General features: G+C 45.4%; 1 protein-coding gene across 2 annotated transcripts; it reads left to right on the top strand.

Moving 5' to 3' along the window:
- The first annotated feature begins 252 nt into the window (after positions 1–252).
- Positions 253–12,055, top strand: dok2l (docking protein 2-like). 2 transcript variants are annotated; one of them, XM_077019810.1, is made up of 5 exons: positions 253–640; positions 2,418–2,714; positions 5,675–5,795; positions 10,644–10,816; positions 11,009–12,055. In XM_077019810.1, exons 1-5 carry the CDS (start codon positions 581–583, stop codon positions 11,810–11,812), a joined length of 1,455 nt encoding a protein of 484 aa, XP_076875925.1. In that variant the 5' UTR covers positions 253–580; the 3' UTR covers positions 11,813–12,055. The 2 variants fall into 2 exon arrangements, with proteins under 2 accessions (XP_076875925.1, XP_076875926.1); XM_077019811.1 differs by lacking the exon at positions 253–640 and adding an exon at positions 1,351–1,445.
- Positions 12,056–12,942: the final 887 nt, after the last annotated feature.

Genomic DNA, 12,942 nt, shown 5'->3' with positions numbered 1-12,942 from the left:
ATGAGCAGAAATGTGATGGTAAAAAGGCCTACATGTGTTATTATTATGATTAGCATGATGAGTTGTGTGACAGCTTTGTACAATAGGCTCAGTAACACTTACAGTGCAAGGTAAGCAGGCATGCCCTCACCCCAGCACACCCTCATCCTCCTCCACAATCCTGCCCACTCATTTGATCAAAACGACATATTTACATACCTCACAGGAAATGACATATTTAGACCTCACTTGAAGTGACATATTTAGACCTCAGAGGAAGTAAGGCTGGTGCGCGCACACACACACACACACACACACACACACACACACACACACACACACACACACACACACACACTCCAAGTCAATGTGTCACACACACCACCAGTGCCACAAGCCTCTGCAAGACAACATGCAACAGTACATCAGAAAACAAGAGGAAGAAGAAAAGAGAAACTGAGGACAGAGAAGAGAGCTAGACGCAGAAAGAACGAGCGACAGACAGAGAAAGAGGGAGACAGAAAGGTTTGGGAAACCCACACACAACTGATAAAAGACTGTAAGGTAACTTTACCAGGAGACGGAGTACTCCTGTTGAACGATGGAGGATGCCATCAGAAAGAAAGGAATGCTGTATCACTACCAGCAGCGGTTTGGAAAGGTGAGTGTCTCCCAACTTTTCTGGCCCAGAAAGCAAGCAAGAGCAGCAGCCAAGCCCTCTCTGTTACTGGAGCTGCGTTCAGCGAATGTGTTCTAGCATCCAGCTTTCTGGCTGGTTGTTTCATAGTGTTTGCTAAACATGAGCGAGGGATTAGTTTTGCCAAATTCATTTCAGGTTCTTTGGGAGGGGTGCGTGTGTGTGTGTGTGTGTGGGCTTGTTGCACTGGATTTTCAGAAGTCCAGAAAACAGGTGATGGCAGAACATTGGTTTTATCAGCTTTTCGTCCAGAGCATCTGCTGGCCAACTTCACATTGAAGAACTCTTTGCTTGTCAAACTGGAACCAATATTGTGCTTTAGAGCATTGTGAAGGACAGGTCAGGCTTAAAGAAGACAATTCTCACACTCTCTCCGCCAAATCATATCTCCTATCTCCAGCACTAGTAAAGGATGACGTTGCTTGGCTTCAGGTCCCTGCACTCTGTGTGTGTGTGTGTGTGTGTGTGTGTGTGTGTGTGTGTGTGTGTGTGTATGCATTTCAGGCTCGTGCGAACCAGAGAGGTGATAGTAGGAGTTTAGTCAGACTAACATACCTCAGCAGTGAGGTCTTACATAATGCACTAACTCCATGCCGTAGCATTTCAACACTGCGGTCAGGCTGGACATCTCTGTAGGGTAACTTAGCAACACTTGCTCACACATTTTCTCAACTGGTTGCCAGTTGGAAGTCTGAAGGTCTTACGCTGAAGGACACAGTGGCTTGAAGAAGAGCTCATCAGTACAGCACATCCCACAGCTGCGAGCCAGGTTTGAATCCGAGCTGTGTTTGCAGCGTCAATGGCCGGCTGTCCACAGGGACACAGTTGGCTGTGCTCCTGCTGGGATGGAGGGCCGGCGGGCTCTGCACCCCACTGCTACACTGATGCATGTGGCATAGCCTACTCACTTTCCTTCACGCTCTTCCACTTTCACGCATCCATAAGACACACCATGGTCTCCCGATCCTCCAGAGTGTTGAGGGTTTGGTGTGCTAGTGCAGGGAAGCGTGCTCAAAAGAGAGGAAGTCCCTGCTTTTGGTTAACGGTAGAAAAGTCACCTGTTTGTGCTTGCATGCTCATAAACTCCCGCTGCTGGGGTGACAGAGAACTTACACCTGCAAGTGGATGACAGACCTGGGAAATGTGAATGATATGCCGCAAAATCCAGACAAAAGACAGAACCAACAGGACAGCGTCCGTCATGGAAGATGACGTCTGAAGCTGTCTGTAATGACTGTGCTTGTCATCATGTTAGAGGTTACAGAAATGTTGCACAATTTATGAAGTCTACATTCATTTCTGCTCCTACTAAAAACAGAAAAGCAAAAGCAGAAGTCTGTCTGATTTATGATCAGTCGGATGCCAGTGCAGACAGAACTGGTTTTGAAATGAGTTGGTCGAGTAAACTATCATGACTCTCAAAATCAGGACTCAAATGAGACTCTTGTGGTGGGAGAGGGGCTGCTCTAATGGATCTGGCATCCATGATCAGGACTGTATGTTACAGCAAAGAAACTAAGTCGTGGGCACAATTAGAAGCTTGTTTGGATAACAAGAATATTCTGAAAATACATGCACACTTAGCGATAAAATATGAAATATATATGCACTTAGCCAAATGCATGACACATCTGTTCCCAGCATGATATCCATTAACGTAAAGTCTGAATGAGCACATGCTAGGCATTTTTTGTTCTCCCTGTTGATATCTGGTGTGTGTGTGTCTGTGTGTGTGTGTCAGAGGTGGAGGAAAGTGTGGGCGGTGGCCTTGGACAACAGCATGTACAGTGCGGCTCGGCTGGAGCTGTTCGAGTACCGCCAGGCGTCTGGGCAGGACGGCCACGTGGGGAAGAGGGCTGACAGCAAGAAGGTGGTTCTGCTGCGTGACTGCATCCAGATTCTGGAGCAGGAGCGCAGGGACTGCCCCAAGGACTGCAGCTCCTTCCTGCTCGAGACCGCCGACAAGCTCTTCACCTTTGCCGCGCAGAGAACCGAGGTCCAGTGCTGGATCCAGGAGCTGTGTAGACTCGCCTTCCCAGTAGGAGGAGCACACAGAGCTCACATCACATAACAGACCCACCCCACTCAAGTCACATTCACACACACACACACACACACACACACACAAGTACACATTTGAGAAGCATGTTTTCAGGGAAACTTTCTACATCTCTCTCTCTTTCTCTTTCCCTCTTTACTATATAAATGAATAATATTCTAGGTAATAACTGCAATTCACTTTGTAGTTTAAATGTAGAGGTAGTTTCTAGGATGTTTTAGAAGAGGTCCTTCATTTCATTTTTACTATCTTTACATTCTTCCAGATACAGACTGATACAGTTTTTCTCATTCAAATTTAGTTCATTTCTCATAACATGGTTGACATTGGCATCACAAAAAATGCATTTCCCAAAACAGTTAGTGCAAACAGCAAAACTCAATGAAATACCTGCAAAAGTACAAATTCTTTATTTTTGCCTCAAAAGCATATATTTAGGTCAGTCAATTTGTCAGTGCCATCAGAATATCTAATCTATGTGCCATTGCCTATGAACAAGGCAGTCAATATACTTGACACTGTCGTGTTGTCAGTGCAACTATAAGTCACAGTCAGTGCAGACTGTAAGTATATTCTGATGGAAACTAGCTAAGCTTTTGATTTCAAGAACGCTGCACATTCTGTGGTATATTAAATGCAACAATATGTTACACACAAAATACAAACTTACACAGAACACAGTTACGCATGACTGTATGTGGGAGACTGATAGCAAGAAATTGGACTGGAATCAAATTTGTTCAGCAATATTGTTTGACTGTATTGTTCACACTGCAATTTGTTGACAAAAACAAATCTGATTGAAATTCAGAAAAGACAACTCACTGGAAAAACTGCAAAATTAGAAACTTACAGAATTCTACACATTCAAAACAACCTGAGCACATACATCCTCTTGTTGAGGTGTGAAAATGTAACCTCTGATACTGCAGTGTTTAGCTTTTACATATGTTTGCCAATTACAGTAAAGGTTTATGAGACGCACCTCTGACCTATAGTTGAGACCACTGGTTGATCTAAACCTTCACAAATTTCCTTTCTTATTGTAACTGAATGTTCACCTGCGAACAATTTAATCAGATTAGGATAAATTACTAAAATGTAACAAAAAACCAAAATAAATAAATGTAAAATTATGCCTTAGAGCAGGAGTGGCCAACCTGCGTCTCGCGAGTCACATGCGGCTCTTTGCCTGGTTTCATGGGTCTCCCCAGCCGGTCCACACTCTCACCTGCACTAACGGTCTGTGTCGTGGCCTGGTTACCTCATTAATTCTGGGGGCGACACACTGCTACATCTTCGTGGTGCGCGGCTTGTTTACAAGCCTTGCGAGCCGCTAATACTTTAGAACTGGCGTAGTGGAAAACGGGAGAATAGCGGCATGTAGTATCTGTGCTATTGTGATTCTGCTTTGAGTCTCGTTGGTCTTCTGTCACACGTTAATATAGGTTAATAAACCACATACGAGGTGCAGCAAAGGCACCGCACACGACTGAGGGAGGTTTAAAAACTACTGACACTTTCTATTCTCTTCTTCCTAAAGGTGAGCGCAGGTCAGTGGCGTTGCAACGAGTGTCGATATCGGAGTTTATCCACTGCGTACATAACAGAGCTCGTAGTGTGCGTGAGCAACCTCGCCGTGCCGTGGCCCACATCCTCAAACCAAAGTCCTGAAACGTATCACGACTTTTTATAATGAAGTTTATAATGAAGTTTGTGTTTGTTTTTAATGTGCTGTTCGCTTAGCTTGAGTTCACCCCGGTATTTTCGTCAAACGCGCATGTACGTGAGATGAAAACTCCGCCAAGCTTCCCAGTCAGGACAAGATCATTTCATTAAACAATTTGTGTCAAGTTTGCTCTCAAAATGTCAGGAAAAAAATGCACAGCAAAACAAAAATATGAAGAGGACGTTAACAGAGTAGGCAGCCCTAGCAGAGCAGTTGGGGTTAGGTGCCTTGCTCAAGGGCACCTCAGTCATGGCCTCAGGCCTGGGAATCGAATCTACGAGCCTCCAGTTACAAGACCGATTCCCTACCACCAGACCATGGCTGCCCCCGAATTGTTTGTGTGTGACATTTACAATAAATCTGAGCAGAGGTCTCTCTCTCTCTCTCTCTCTCTCTCTCTCTCTCTCTCTCTCTCTCTCTCTCTCTCTCTCTCTCTCTCTATGTATGATGTGACTCTTTGCTGTAAAAAAAAAAAGTGGCTCTTGGTCTCTAATGGGTTGGCCACCCCTGCCTTAGAGATAAAAACATGTAATGCCCTAGGCGATGACCTAAAGACTAAATGTTTTGGAGGGTAGGACAATTCAACAGACAATTCACATTTTGATAAAAATGATATAAGCAACTGATAATGCAAAAAACAACAGACAATTGTCCATGTCTATTTGCAAAATGTACAAAAGCATTTGCAAAAAATGAAACATTTTGTGAAATGCAATTATGAGGTGCACAAGTGACAAGGAGATGTGGAGATTGAATGAACAGTTTTGAAAATTTAAATTCTGATATGAGAAATGAACCAAGTCGACTGAGGAAAACTGCAAAACGTTAATGGCTAACCAATAGTAGTGATGGACAAACAGCAGAAGAGGGTCGTAGTGGTAGATGTAGTGATGAAGTGATGGCAGCATCAGCACCAAACAACACAGAAAGCTCAAGAAAGACTAAAGACTGAGAGAAATGATGAAGAAATGATGTGCAAGGTGAAAGCAACAGTGGTTCCCATGGTAATCAAAGCACTAGGGTCTGTAACCGCCAGAATGGAAAGAGAGACAGAGAGAGAGACAGACAGACAGACAGAGACAGCCAGAGAGAGAAACAGAGAGAAAGCGTGATACAGAGAGAAAGAGACAGAGGGTGGGGGTATATGTGTATACAAGGTTCTAGATTTGTGATTTGCACTATTGTAATGTGTCCATGTTTGTCTTTTCAGCTGAACCAGACTGAGAGCAGATCAGGGAGGCAGGGCAGTGACCTTCAGCGCTCTCACAGAGATCATGAGCCCGTGGATATGATGGAGAACTCTCTCTATGAGACCGCTCCCTGCAGCACCAGTACGATGACCACACACACAAACATACGCCTGCATGCTCACACACGCACACACTCACACCCATGACTGCATGCTTGCACATACTCACACAATGCTTGCGCACACATACACATACACACACACACACACACACACACACACACACACACACACACACACACACACACACACACACACACACACACACACACACTTTCCACAATTGGGAATTTGGGTCTTGATTGAGGGTTTCGGGCATTTCTGTGTTGGTTTGCTGGGCTTATATTTGCACATATTTAATTTCCATCTGTCCAGTTCAGTTCTGCATGGACTACACACACACACACACACACGCACACGCACATGCACACACACACACACACACACACACACACACACACACACACACACACACACACACACACACACATCCTTTAAAGAGACAGACAGCTCATGCTACAAAACAATGTCTCCAACAATGTCTTTCAAATATTCAAATATTCTTTTAGGAAAAAGGGGAATATGAATATGTTTCAGAATATGTTCACATTGATTAAACATGATTTATAAACCAGATCCAAACAGCAGACCTATAGAATGTTAGTAGGTTAATAATGAAATGTCAATGCAGGTAATAATTTTCTTCTAGGAAATGATTGGCTCCTACAGTTCTTCACAGTTAACATTAGCACTGGTAACGAGACAGCAGAGGCACCAGTTCGAGGTGTGTGTGTTTGGGGAGGTGGATTTTAGTTTGTGCTATTGCAAGGACAAACAGCCTCTTCAAAATCTCACGCCTAAGACAAACTGACCACTGGACCACAGGTGTCCTCCTTTAACTCCATTACAGGCTGACGGGGGGGGGGGGGGGGGGGGGGGCATCCTGTAACTGCACTGTCCAAAATCAAGCAGCAGGCAGCATGCAAGAAGAGCTCAGACTCTTCCATGGCCATGTCCTCCTAACATCCTCCCGATGTCCCGGTCTTCACATTCACAGCACATTTGTAGCAGGGACAGCAGACATGTCTGTCTGCAGCTCCAAGACCCTTCTGCCTGCTGCCTCCGTGTGGAAACTCCATGGCTTTTCATACACCTGTTCTCCACAGCTAAAGTCTTCTGAATTAGCGCTCAAAGTCTGATATGTCTGTGAGTCTGGCAATAGAGCGTGCCGGGGGAACTTGAGCTAAGCACTTTTTAAAACATGTCATAGTGCAAAGCAGCATGGAAAATTATCCGGCCGAGGTGAGGCACTGATCTCTGTTTTAGCATTGTGGGTGAGAGACCTCAGAGAGTTGTGAACACTGGCAAAACAACAGCTCAGATGATAAGAAAGAAGAAACAGGAGAGAAGAGAACTGGGCAGAGAAATGAAACACCCTCTTGCATTCTGAAATGTAGGAGCATTGCCTTTCTTTTAAGCTTAGCTTCTCGTGTTAATCAGGCAGTCATGTTAGCACGACCCTGTCCAGGTCTCTGAAGAGGAACTTCTGAAATGAGCCATGATGCCTTCACACCACACAGCTATGCCCTGACACTGCAAGTTCCAGCTCATGTTTGTGACAGTAGGCTGAAGAGGCAAGACTCCTAGCGCATATACGGAGCCTCTTGGGTTGGGAGGAAGCATTTCTCCACTGCTAGGAAAGGGCTCATGACACTGCTCTCAAATTCTACTAGTACATGATCACATTCATCATGTTCATCTCCTGTAAACTCAGCTCAAAACTTTAAAAATAATACTCATACACCAAGTCTTTAAAAATGTCAGTAGTGGTGAAGATGTCATAGAACCATCAGTTTAAGACTTGGTTTAAGATCTGGCTAACTTTAAGGCTACTGCTGCCTGTTTACAGATGGAGTTTAACAGCTCACTGTTTTTCAGCTCAGTACGTGAAAAGACACCCGATACACAATTATCTCCACACTTCCATTCAGTCTAATTATCATCAAAGCGCAGGTGATGATGGGAAAGAAAGCACCTCCCTGCAGATTTGATTGGACAGGCAAGAGTGTGTGTCGAGTTTTACAGATGAGGTTTGCCAAAGAAGGTGAAGCTCCAAGCCTGAACTCATCGTATATCATCTTAAATGAGAGAGAGAGAGCAGTTGGTATAATACTCGCTCTACCAATTAAAGATGATCTTTGTTTTATGATGCTTTTGGGAAAACCAGCCCAGTAAAAGGAGAGTAAAGGCACTGAGAGAGAACCCAACAAGGCAGTACAGACTGTGCCCAGGACCCCAGTACAGGAAATGCACCCAATACTTCAACTTAAGATTTGTATGGCTATTTAATATTATTATCATCATCATTAATAATAATAATAGCAACAGTAAACAATAATTGTTGATCTGTATATATTTAAAATGTAATTCACATGATGTGCTACCTGTCACCCACTACCCTGCAGAGTGCTCAAACAGCGGGCCCTAACATTCAAACACAGCTGAAGGTTTTGCCTAACTGGGTCAGATCAGTCAGATAGGGGTTGTTACTAAACTGTGTGGTGGAGCTGCAGGATCGGAGCTGGGTACACATGATACCTTATCACAGATTACTGACATTTGCCCTCCATTCTGTAGCAGAAGGTCTCTGGCTTTTGTAGATGCTAAATCACTTCCAAACAAAAAGGCAGTGAAGGCATGTTGTGTTCTATTGTTCACTCATGTGGTCCACACCCTTGACCTGCAGGCTAACACCCAAGGAAGTGGTTTATTCTTTTACGCGAAAGAGCAGAGCGGTGGGACCCTGCAGTGTTCCTCCTCTGCCTGCTGCAGGTGCTGCACCTCCACAGCCTGGGCACCCGCCATTCATGCTCATCTCCTTCTGGGTGAAGGTCACGGCTTCAGGATACCTGCACTTCACCTTTATGCCAGCGCTCACCGTGTTGGAGTTTCATGGATGGACAGTCATGTTAACCCTTGTGTCTTCCTCTGGCTGCAGCATGTTTGATGCTTTCTGGAGCTCCAAAGTGCTTTCTTCAACAGTGAAAGCCGTGGGGGGTTGATGGCCTTCAGGGATTAGGGTGCTGTTCTGTTCTCAGGGATGAAGTGACACACTGAGCTTGTGAAGAGAGTTTTTAATCAGACATTACAATCAGTTGTGATTAAGGCTCATAAGTGTTACTGAAGCCCTCTCACAGAACAACCCCATACCTGGACACTCCACTCCCTGCAATAAACCGAATAAAGGGTCTCACACAGTAAATATTCTTTGAATATTCTTCATCAATACAGACTGAACTTTGTGTTCATATGCATAGGAAAGATGCCATAACAGTGTATACTTGTAGTGTATTCTTGACCAAACACTGATGATTTGAAATATTGTGGTCCTGAGGCAAATGTGTTTCTGACAACACACTGAACCCTCATACTCTGTTCAGAGTTTCTGGTGTTCATATCAATCCTCCACCACCCAGTGAAGGAGAGACTCCCCTCCTGATATCATCCAGTGAAGGAGAAACTCCTCTCCTGACATCATCCAGTGAAGGACAGACTCCTCTCCTGATATGACCCAGTGAATGAGACTCCCCTTCTGATGTCATCCAGTGAAGGAGAGACTCCCCTCCTGACATCATCCAGTGAAGGAGACTCCCCTTCTGATGTCATCCAGTGAAGGAGAGACTCCCCTTCTGATGTCATCCAGTGAAGGAGAGACTCCTCTCCTGATATTACCCAGTGAAGGAGAGACTCCCCTCCTGATATCACCCAATGAAGGAGAGTGTCCTCTCCTGATATCACCCAGTGAAGCAGGGACTCCTCTCCTGACGTCACCCAGTGAAAGAAAGACTCCCCTCCTGACATCACCCAGTGTAGGAGAGACTTTAAGGAGAGTTTATCTTTGCCCTTTGTTTGACCCATTAGGGCTGTCGACCCAGATTTCTGTAAATCTGCAAAGAGATCAAATTGAATGAAACTGAACTTCAGCCCAAAACAACATCCAAGTGTGGCCGTCTTAAATCAGAACATAAATAAATAAACAAATAAATAAATAAATTTCTGCTGGTGAGCAGCAGAGGATGAAATGGAAGCCTACTGCAACTGTGCAAAAGCACAAAAAATTTTGCCCTTATTTCACTGAGAGAGCAGGAACCTGACTGACATTAAATCCTTTGCAAAGTAATAAATCGAGTTTCTGCCTCTGAGCCCAAAGCCTTGCGGGTAATGGTGCATCTAAAACAGGAAGAACGTTGCATGGTCGTCAAGGTAATTGACACACGCAAATTTTGCAGCAGTACCTCAGTTCTTTAATCATGCAACTCCTTCTCCAGATGTTCCTCCAAGCTCCAGGGGCAGAGTGGAAAACAGCTGGGCAGAAAGGAAACGCGAACTAAAGCAAACGGCCATGGGCTTTACCCCGCCACGGGCATGACCCCGCCGGGCAACCCGCCAACAGACCACCAGCCCACCGACAGGGCTGGTTTCATCCAGAAAGCGTATACAAAAGGGAGGAGGATCTTTTATGCTCTACAGAGAATGTCATCTGCAGGTGTACCAAAAGTCAGACTCAGAGGAGCACAAGTTTGTCACTTTCAGCTGCAGGTTTCTCCCGTCGACATCCAATTTTGAATTACAAAGTCATCTCCTGGAAGAAGGTGGTGCGATGGACTCCCGCAAATCCTGTGGCCACACAGCTCTTTTCAATAATATAGAAAAAAATGAGATACTGAGCAGAGTGGAAATGTCTCTCACAGTAATCAGCGACATAGACTTTTGCATACTGGCCCTCAATTGGTTAATATACTGATGACATCAACTGTTAATATTAACAAGATGACTTGGGCCAAGTCTGAGACCTGAACCATTCAAATGTATTTCACCAACTTCTATACTTTTAAGCAATGTGGACATTAACATTCGTTTTCTCTTGTAGCACAAGACTTCCAGGTGATTGCAGTAAGCACAGAGGCTGCTGTGCGGTGTCACCTACAAGGGGAATACATTCTGAGTCCCCAGAGTGACTGCCTAGTCCTGAAGGACCCGAAGACCAAGAAGGTCATCCTCTCCTGGCCATACTGCTTCGTCAGGAAGTTTGGCCAAGATATGGTAAGCTGACATAGGGCTTCACTTTGGATTTTTTTCAAATGCGTCTACCAATCGGGGACTGTGTGTTTGGCCTGATGGTGAAGACATATTTATAATGCGTACAATGTAAAATGTCGCTTTTATAGGCGCACTGACAGTTGTAGGCAAAACCTGTGAAATGCTGACATTTCGGTTCCTGATTGTGCTCCTCAGCTAACGTTCTCCTTCGAGGCCGGCCGCAGATGTGAGTCTGGCGAGGGCTGCTTCGAGTTTGCCACCAGCTATGGCAACCGCCTCTTCTCCAGCATCGACGATGCCATCAAGAAGCTTCCGCACACAGACCAGCCAGGGAGAAAACAGCAGAGTATCAGGAAAAGCAAGGACAAAGACCAGCCTGTTACTCAGAATTCCCAGATGAGGGGGGGGCCATGTGAGTACAGCGAAGTACAGCCCCTCCCAGGAACTGGCAAGGCCCAGAAGGCCCCCTTGGGTAGCATGTTCAGGAGCATGTCCCTCAATTCCTTTGACCCCTCTCCTAAAAGCCAAGGGACCAGGCCTGAGCCTCCTCCCGTGCCTGGGGAGCCGGAGTCAGTATACGCCATGATTAGCAAACCCCAGCCCACTCAGCCTGAACACAAGACCAGCAGTCCAGCAAAGAGGGACTATGGCCTGTGGACGGACCCTGTGGGTCTCCTGGATGACCCCCTCCCTGAAGAAATGAGTGGAAGTACTGAGGCAGATGACCCGTGGCAGGAGCCCACAGATGAACTCAACGCCCTCCCGGTGCCGGAGGACTACAGCGGCGAAGCCATTTACGCCGAACCAGAAGACTACGACGCCAGGACCGCCTGGCAGGACATGGCCGATTATCCCGTCCCGGAGGAGTTCTGGAATAGTGACGAAGCCAGGGACAGTGTGGAGGAGCAGGAGATGATGCCATATACGTCTGACCCCGTCCTCGACAGCCCGAAGGACTGCTTCCTCACCTACGATAACATCAGTAGGAAAAAGCTTTAACACACAGACTGAAGAGTGACAAAGACACGGATACACTGGCCCTTTAGGGCTCTAGATGAACATTAATTGGGACTTCCAGCTTAACCCCAGTGCATTACACTTGCAATAATGACACAGATAAGACATGTATAATGCTCTGCAAATAGGTTTGTTTCCTATACATTCAGACAGTCCAATGTACAGGTATATGTAGCGATGTGTGTGTATACTTGCGCAAAAAAATTAAATCTGTGTTTGATTTGTGATGTGTATTATTCTATTGTATTGCATTCAATTCCATCATATTCTTTCCAGCGAGTTCCTTCAATAGAACTTGATGAATGGATTAGAATTTTTAAAAACAAATTGTCAATTTAAATCAACTGCACTGAAGGACTAATTACAGAGTGATGGTGCAGGACTGATGGTGCAGGACTGATGGTGCCAGGCTCTGGATTCAGCCTAAACCTTAACCCTTAACCCTTACGCAGGCAGGACATTAGGAAGTGGTCACCATGCCGTGACAACAGTACCACAGCCTTCATCCTCAGGAACCCAGAAATGCATTCATTACACACATACTGTACATGCACGCAGATTCATGATACACACAGACACATGTACACACAGATACACAAAGAATGTCTAGGTGTATATAACTTTACATTACACATACCGTACCTGCACACACGCACACACAAACACACACACAAATATTTTTTGAGAACTAAACAGAACATATTTACAAGCAGTAGCTGCTTAATTCTTAATTCTGTTAAACGTCATGGGAAATGTGTAGAAATGGACTCAACCTGAAGGAGAAGATGGTGAGGTACAACCCTGTGATACCAGCACAGCACAGTAAGACCAGCACAACCCTGTGATACCAGCACAGCCTAGTTATACCAGCACAGCACAGTGATACCAGCACAAACTAGTTATACCAGCACAGCACAGTGAGACCAGCACAACCCTGTGATACCAGTGCAGCCTAGTTATAACAGCACAGCACAATGAGACCAGTACAACCCTGTGATACCAGCACAGCCTAGATATACCAGCACAGCACAGTGAGACCAGCACAACCCTGTGATACCAGCACAGCCTAGTTATACCAGCACAACCCTGAGATACCAGCACAGCCTAGTTAT

This window comes from Brachyhypopomus gauderio, chromosome 10 (assembly GCF_052324685.1).
Source record: "Brachyhypopomus gauderio isolate BG-103 chromosome 10, BGAUD_0.2, whole genome shotgun sequence".
Classification (NCBI taxonomy): domain Eukaryota; kingdom Metazoa; phylum Chordata; class Actinopteri; order Gymnotiformes; family Hypopomidae; genus Brachyhypopomus; species Brachyhypopomus gauderio.
Note: the sequence above shows the minus strand (reverse complement) of the source record. Positions and strands in the feature narration are given on the sequence as shown.

What these genes read in the sequence shown, in the direction of transcription:
- dok2l (XM_077019810.1), top strand. Translation starts at nt 581, where the DNA reads ATGGAGGATGCCATCAGAAAGAAAGGAATGCTGTATCACTACCAGCAG. An exon ending in ACCAGCAGCGGTTTGGAAAG is followed by an intron (nt 641 to 2,417) that starts GTGAGTGTCTCC and finishes TGTGTGTGTCAG; the next exon opens with AGGTGGAGGAAAGTGTGGGC. An exon ending in GGAAGTTTGGCCAAGATATG is followed by an intron (nt 10,817 to 11,008) that starts GTAAGCTGACAT and finishes TGTGCTCCTCAG; the next exon opens with CTAACGTTCTCCTTCGAGGC.